Source organism: Gymnoscopelus braueri, assembly GCF_963280865.1.
Source record: "Gymnoscopelus braueri genome assembly, chromosome: 19".
In the NCBI taxonomy this organism is placed as follows: Eukaryota; Metazoa; Chordata; class Actinopteri; order Myctophiformes; family Myctophidae; genus Gymnoscopelus; species Gymnoscopelus braueri.
In genome coordinates, this window is record NC_137621.1 from 26,444,616 (window position 1) to 26,452,952 (window position 8,337).

Genomic DNA, 8,337 nt, shown 5'->3' on the forward strand with positions numbered 1-8,337 from the left:
TCTACCAAAGTGGTCTTGCCCTTTAAGATGAATAACAATGTTGTAGCATTAATACAATCGGCAGGCGCTCCTGAGCATTATGCTGACTCACTGAACGGGCGGGCCAAGGTCAAATCTACACAGTGAAATCCTCAGTATTCATTTATCCATTTGTAACTGTGAGAGTGTTTGGTTACATTTGTACACCATCAAATTTACTTTAACACTCAGGATTTTACGGTGTAGAGAGACGTGAACAAGGACAAGTGTTGTGATTATTTGGAGGTGGCCTTTTATGAAAATGTGACGCAGCCCACAGACCATTGGCATGACTTTGCATCATATTTCAAATGCTCTGCAGGCCATGCATATTTCCTGTGTGACTCAGTGTTTATGTCTGCATATGTGCATGCCACACGCCTTTGCAATCTGTGTGTGTGTGTGTGTGTGTGTGCACGCTCTCTTAAAAAATAAAATGGTGCTGACCTGACCTCTTCATCTGACTGCAGTGCTCATGTGATTCAGTGTGAGGGAGGTGTCTCTGCCCCAGGGGAGAGCAGCTGTGAGTACATAAACATGAAGGGCCATACTGCAGGAGACACTGGCCAACCTACTGAAGCCGGTCTAATCTGCTCTGCTCTGCTCTGGGCTTCATTTAAAAAGGGCATTAAGAGTAGTGCCTGCAAATTTTTTTTTATTATTATTATACCAGATAATTAACAGCTTTATCAACAATGTGCATAATTATCTATTGAAACAAACAAAAACATTCCAAATTTGCCCAAAAAAAAGAAAGATGAAATATATAAACTTGGCCTGCAAATTCGGGAAGGCAGTCATAGCCAATTGGAATGAAATCTTGATCACGTGATTCCAGATATAATAAGTACCGATTAGTGTGAACTTTGGACAAACTTTGTAGGACTAGTAAGTAGCAAAAAGTGTGTTTTAAAGAAAACATTGTTGCGTGGTGATCCAAGGAATCCAGGGAAACAGGTGTTGGTTGTATGACCTACGGTTCAAGTTATAGGCCAAAATGCGAACCATGTTATATTGCAAGTTTCACGATGATCGGTCTAACAGTGCCAGAGATTAGCTGTTCACAGACAGACAGACAGACTCCCAGGAGCGAAAACATAATCCCTCGGTCCCTATCGGTCAATATGATATATCAGATGACTATCACTAGTTTATAGCTTACCCAGTGTGTCCGGTAAACTGCAGTCAACTGGAGACTGCCGGTAGGATTATCCAGAGCACAGGGTATAGGCACATACAAAATCCCATTTAAAAACAACATGATGTTTTATTTATTTAATTTAAGAGAGAGTTATTCAAGTGGATTATTCTAATGTGGGACTTTGCGGGCATTAACGGAATATGGTCCACATTGGCATACAAGCACTACTTTGAAAACACAGAAACAAGTGGCAGAGGATTTCTCAACATACTATATGCCTGTACACATGCACACCTTCTAATTTACCTCCACTTTGTCAATTTTTACTTTCGCTTGCCATGCCATCGTGCAGGCAAAGTATTCATTTTATAACACACCACTCTCTACAGTACGTCTCTCGCGCAAAGAGACATAAAGAGTGATAGTAACATATCTGCCTCATTTTCACAGACTTGACACATTAATCACTAAAGAGGGCCTTCTCCAGAGGCTGCAAATATAACTACTTTCAGAAGACTGCCGACTGCTTCTTCTTTTACATTTTAAGGGCTACAGCGTGCTGCACTGTGCCAGAATCAGCCCTGCTACACAAAGACTTACAGTGCCACCACACCCATTTTTTTGTGGGGCTGACACAATGAAATGTGCACACGCACAACACAAATACTTGCTGCATTAATTTCCTGTTACAATGTATCAATAATGCCAGAGGCAGTGCTGCCACATACGTCACAATTTATTTCCACAACTTCGTTTTTTTGGTCATTCTCAACCAGGTGGACAAAGGACTCTAAAACAATGACTTTTCTTTTTTTAAATGGAATTCAACATGGCATCTCAAAGCCTTACACACAGCAGAATCCTGAGTGTCAAGTGTTTAACTGAGTGTACAAAATGGATCTGCAAGGGAACATTCTTATACCGACTCTCAGGGTTAACGTCGATATTCCAAAATGATCAGTGCATACATGCATATTTAAGGAGAGGCTACCTGGCTGGAATACTAATAATCCATGAGATTAGTTAATCAATTGGCAATAAAAGGCACAGTTGTACAGTATGAAAGAGCATTAGCATCTGCATTCGCTGCAATGCTTCCTCCACTATCTTTAAAATCAAGTCAAACAACTGTAACAAGGTTCAAGTGTGACTAAAGTGAAACTATTCATATTCTGGTTATATAAAAAGCAGGTATTTTATAGCTGAACTGTACTAAATAATTGCAACATCAGGTAGTTTTCTGCTATACGGTCTGGTAATTTAACTGATTAGTTTTAGAAAGAAATATAATTAATATGATCCTTATTGCTCTAACCCAGTCTCCCTTGTCTCTCTCACCTTCTTTGCTATCAACAGTCTTAGCAACCACGTCAGACTCGAAGGTGTCTTGCATTTGTTGCCCACGGAAACAGCTCAGATGCTCCAGCTCGATGAGGTCACTCTCATCCTCATCCAATGGGAGCCAGGTGCCATCGATGAACCACTGGCCCCTCATCACTGGAATACTGTCCTGCTCTGTAGAATAGAGAATGGGCAGACCAGAGGAACAATCAGGCAAAAATGAACAGCAAATGTTTAGGACTTATTGGCATGATAAATTATGAAATTAGAATTAACTAGAAAATGTGCTCCTCGGAGCACAAGTCTCCGCCAGCAGACTATAGCAATTATATTATCATAGCAATAACTAATGAGATAGTTGAGATGTTTAAAAAAAGATAGGATGAAAAAAAGAGATCCAAAATTTTTTGAAGATTGAGGACACACACACGCACGGACGGGTGATTTGGACTAGAAGATACTGTTCCAATCAAGACTGATTGATCCTGTCTTACCTCGCTTCAAAAACGTAAACGGCTTTTTGAAGTGACACACCTTTTTATTATAGGATTGTATTTCGTCATGCGTCCCTCTAGCCAATCAGAGACATTGATGTCAACATATTGACACGTATTAAGAGTTCGGCTTTGTTGTGGGATCATTTCAACTCTAGTCCTCTTCTACGTTACAATTGTAGATGAGTATGCTTTCTTAGCTTTGGCCTTCTGCGCCTTTGCTTGACCAATGTTAGGTGTTCTCAGAGGGAAACACACACGCACAGACGGGTGACTTGGACTTACTGAAGGTACTGTTCCAATCAAGTCTGATTGATCCTGTTTTACCTCACTTCAAAAAGTAGAGGCTTTTTGAAGTGACACACCTATTTATAGAATTTTATTTCGTCACGCGTCCCTCTAGCCAATCAGAGGCATTGGTGTCAACAAATTGACACGTGTCACGTGGAGCTTGCCCAATGTTAGCTTGGCTAACAATGTTTGCTCACACAAAGCGAAAACATATTCTCCACCTTCGGCGGAGACAATGACACAAAAAAATTAGCAGTCCAAATTGGAACACAATCAAATTGAAGATGATAAATCGATACTCTCTCCCGATTGGCTAAAATTGGCAACCCACCAGAAAATATATTTTCTGTTTATTGAAGAGCTAGAGAGACCCCTGTTACTGAACAAACACTCTATAGCAATGACTAACATAAAAATATAGAACTTTTACCTTTTAAGAAAAACTGTTATGTTTTAACCAAAAAATATCACTTACCCTACCTTTCATGTAGCTACATAGACAGTAATTTATCAAAGTATGACATCACCGAATGATGCCTGGTCAGAGAAGATAGGGCCTAGATAAGTGAGTGTTTACTGTTAACTGTAACACACTACTGCTATGGTGGTAATACAAGTCAAGTCTGAAAAGAGAAGACCTCAAACTGACATCTATATAGCTACTTCACCAGAAACCCAATCCAGTAAAATAATTGTTTAATAATCTGTGATTTGGTGTTACTTTCAAAAACAGCTCAGTCGCACTAGCTTGGATCCCTAAGGAGTTTGACATCTCCAAGACACTCTATAGCAACCAACACCACTATCAGTGCCTCTTTCACTGTGGCTGCTTTTTCTTCTAAATCTCCATGAATTAGTTAGCATCATGCCTCAGCTGAGCTCAATAGAATGAATGCCCAGGCTCAGGCTGCGTCGAGGGGCCACTTTTACAAATGACTAGGCCAGTGAAAGGTAGGCCTAATGCTAATTCATAAATGTACTGTAGACATCTTTAACCAACTAACCTGTATGAACAATGGAGTGCTAGCCAAGATGCAGTATTCTACATCAAATGCATACCACGTGGCCCAGTAGTTATTTGACTGTCCCATAACAGAAAAGTCTATTACAATTTAGACATTCATACTAAGTGCAATATCCGAGTGTGAGGCATGAACTATAGTCAACCAACAGGGTGAGTGCTGTTGAAAACTAGTAAGTACTAACTACAATGTGACTAGGAAAGATAGCAGGTAGACAAATGTTGCATTTGTCTAAATAACATACTTAACCCTGAAACAGCCATGTGTCCAGTTGAAATGTTATCTGAGCAAGACAACAGTACCCTAAACTCATTGTAAGCCACTCTGGATAAAGCATCAGTGAAAAGGTACAGTAAATGCTATTCATGACATGTCCTACATTATGGACACAATCAAGTGCAGTGATGATAGAGTGAATTCATACATTATTCGTACATGGATATATTAAAGTCTCATGAGTGAGTGAGTGAGTGAATTGTAATCTCTAGCTATGCTGTGGAGCCATCTCATTGGAGAGAACATGTACACAGCTGGAATTAGACTCTGAGATTATAGAAACCATTCTGTCAACATCTGCCATAAACTGGCAGTTGGCAATAGGAGCTTTTTGATACTTACGATTCCAATAAACAGGATAGCATTCTCTTTCTCTGACATCCACCTCGTACAGCCCTCCCCTTACACACACACGATCTACATCGATTTTGATTCCATCAAGGTCTCTCTCTTCTGAAGAGACAGCCGATGAGGAGTCCAGGGACCCACCACGACTACCATGCCCACTACTAGTTCTCGTCTCCACAGGCACCGATTCAGTTCTCTCCGAACCATTAAGCCCTTTGCTCTCAGTTCCATTTGCATGCTCTTCCTCTCCACTACATGCGTCCGAGTCTGCGGTACCTGGATGCTTGGCAATGATGGGGTTGAGCTCACAGAATTTACGAAACATGAGCTCAATTTTCAGGGAGTCGTGTCCAACAAATGGCTTCCACGTTTTCTTGTCCTCTTTGTAAAACCACCGCACTTCCTCAGCACCGAGTTCCGTGACCACTTCGTTATAGCGGTGTCTCGAACTAGCGGACCTCGTCCTCTTTCTGCTCTCGAACAGCGGGCCGGCGTTAGTCCCATCATCTGGGCTGTAGTCCAGAGGACCGCTGGTGTCGTCGAGGTAGGTCACGGGTGAACTCCGGCTGTGACACCCCGACGTGTAAGCCTCGTCCAAGCCCAGCATCAACCCGTTCGGAGGGGTGCCGTGTCGGCCATGCAGCAAGGAGGGCAGCAGGTGCCCGTCCAGTCCCGACTGGACGGAGGGCATCCCCGCCTGCATCGTCTCTCCCACCATGGCCTTTTCGTAACAGAACAGAAACCCATCGTGGTTCCTCAGGTCCCAGTCCTTGTTGTTGTTGCTGCTGACAGTGACCGACGAACCCCTGTTGTTGTCAGAGCTTATGACGGAGGTATCGTGGTTTGTGAAACCGCTCATATCTATTTGAAGCATGAATCTGATCTACGACCTTGTTCTATCACCTGAGAGCCAGGCGTCGTTGAGAGGCTACTGTACTACTGCTGATCTACGCAGCGTCAGAGAGCCGTTCATGCTAGCCTGGCCAGCCAGGGCTCGAATCAACACACAGAACCAGTTCCAGACAGAACAACACGCTCCCCCCTCCTCGCAACGCATACATGTGCAATAGCTTACGTTAGCACGTTAGCCACTGACGCTACGTGTGGGTGACAACAATTCATTGAAGAATAGTTCTTCTTGCTAACGGCTAGGTTAGCCTCTTTTAGCTAAAGCTCTACTAGCGTTCCTCCAGCCAACAGGAAAGCTGTGCGTGCGTCGGTATCGCTGCTCTCCTCCACCTGGTGACCACACGGCGACAGTGACACCTCACAGCGGTCACGGAGCGAGTTGTTGAAGCTGGATGAAGAAGGTCATGCTGTCGTGGACTTTAGTGTCCATTCCTCCTCAGCTATTTTCTTGGTGCAACCTCTATTCCTTTAGTTCCGTGTCTGTACGGCTCGCCGGAGAGGAGACGATAGCAGAAGTATGTGTATGTGTGTGTATGTGTGCATCATTTGACAGCTGACGCGCAAGATCCAGTGTTGCCAGATTGTGTGAGAGAAATAAGCAACCAGGTCTACGAAAACAAGCCCAAAAGAAGCGACTGGGCTACGGCAATTTCAAAATAGCCGATCTAGAAGCTCACAGCGTAGATCTGCTATTTTCAACAAAAAAATATATAATAATATTCTTTGAAAAATATTGGTAATTTTGGGACATTTTTGAAACAATTTAACAACACAAATCTTGTATGGGTTGAGGGGTCCCTGGCACAAAATACTTTCAGATGGGGGGGTCTGTGGTGGACTGGACAAATACATATTCATTTGGGGGTCCTTGACATGATGAACATGTTTAAGAACCACAGGTTTAAACAACATTAGGAAACAAGCCCAAAATAAGTAACTTACACTTTAGAAACAAGCCCAAAAAAACGCAACCCGCAACTACCAATATTTACAAGCGACTTAACAGAAAAACAAGCCCAAAGTAGCTTATAATAAGCGAACATGGCAACCCTGACAAGATCACTGGATTCCCCTATGAACGCGCACGTAGAAGCTGCGCGAACATCATGACGCAAGAAAGGCGCGTCCCCGCAGCCACGGACGGTCGTCACATGCATTTGTCATGTTGCGCCGCTAGATGGAGACAAACACTGATTATAAATGTGACATGGGGGTCGTAGCTTCAGCAGACGGACAGGTTTAGACTTCGTCGTACGACAGTTTCACTCGACTACAATAGCAGATCTTCAAGCTCTGGCGCTTAGCGATGCATTCTACGCGCGGTGAGCTTGTAGATTGGCTATTATTATATATACCGTCATACGACAAAGTATAAACCAGGCTTTACTTGACCATCCACCAGAGTGTAGCATAGGCCTGCTACGCCTCAAGAAATACCAATATTAAAATCCTTATAATGTCGATTTATTTCAACTTTGCAGCAGTAGCCCAGCCTTCTACATCACTAAACAGGGAACAAACAACTACAAAGAATGTAATCGTGGTCTTATATGTTTTATACAATTATATAGCATATGTTTTATAGTTTCTTTTTCTGGGACTGCTAGTGCACATTATGTTCTATATAATAGGCTAGAAATAATGCACTTTTAACGATTAACAAAAATGCGTCCTGTGTATTTTTCATTTAATAGGGACCTGGCAATTTAAATAATCCTTTGTTCAACACAAATCGACAGTGAAAGTAACTATACCATTAGATTAAGTAATTACCAACTTGTATTCCTGCACAGAACACAAAAGGCGTCAATTACTCCACAATCTCTATTGTTATGTATGTCTTCAAATGCACAGTGTTTGCATCCCTGTGTGTGTGTGTGTGTGTGTGTGCTTGTGCTTGTTTGTGCATGCATCTTTGTGTTGGTCTGAGTGTGTTTTGTCTGTCCCTGTGTGTGTAGTATATGCCTGTGCTGTGCGTGTGTTCGCTGGACTGTTTGTTTATGCAAGTGCATGCAGTTTGCATAATGCGTGTTTTGTGTGGTTCTATTTGTGTGTGTACTTCTGGTCCAGGTGATACTGAGGCTGTCATGAGGGCTGTGGGGATGGAGGGAGGGAGGGTGGGTAGGAGAGAGGCCCTTGCAGCTGTATTTGGAATAAACAGACATTACCCTGCTGTGTTCTAATTTACTGCAGAGTGGGAATCAAACTTTAAACACGTCCCGCCCCTCTGCAGGCAAATACTCCTGTGTCTGGCCACCAACAACCAATTGCACAATGGCCATTAAGGAGGGACAACTTGAGTCACCCCCAAACACACTTTAACAACCCATAACACTCACAGCCTTATAATTGTAGCCTATAGTTATAATAGTGTTCAAATCCCATGCTACTTTGGGGTAATGGGGAACCTTTCTGTAGGGGACAGAACAGTCTGAACATATAACTCAGGAAATCGTTGTTGAAAGTTCAAATTCCTTGGGATACTTCAGGAGTTGCT

General features: G+C 42.7%; 1 protein-coding gene across 2 annotated transcripts in view; it reads right to left on the minus strand.

Moving 5' to 3' along the window:
* Positions 1-6,370, minus strand: part of ddhd1a (DDHD domain containing 1a) — a 34,092-nt gene extending 27,722 nt beyond the window's left edge. For both annotated transcript variants that reach the window (XM_080414002.1, XM_080414001.1), the window contains exons 1-2: positions 4,926-6,370; positions 2,498-2,674 (exon numbers count right to left, since the gene is read on the minus strand). In XM_080414002.1, coding sequence (XP_080270128.1) covers positions 2,498-2,674; positions 4,926-5,805 — 1,057 coding nt within the window. In that variant the 5' untranslated portion in view covers positions 5,806-6,370. The remainder of the gene's footprint in view (positions 1-2,497; positions 2,675-4,925) is intronic.
* Positions 6,371-8,337: the final 1,967 nt, after the last annotated feature.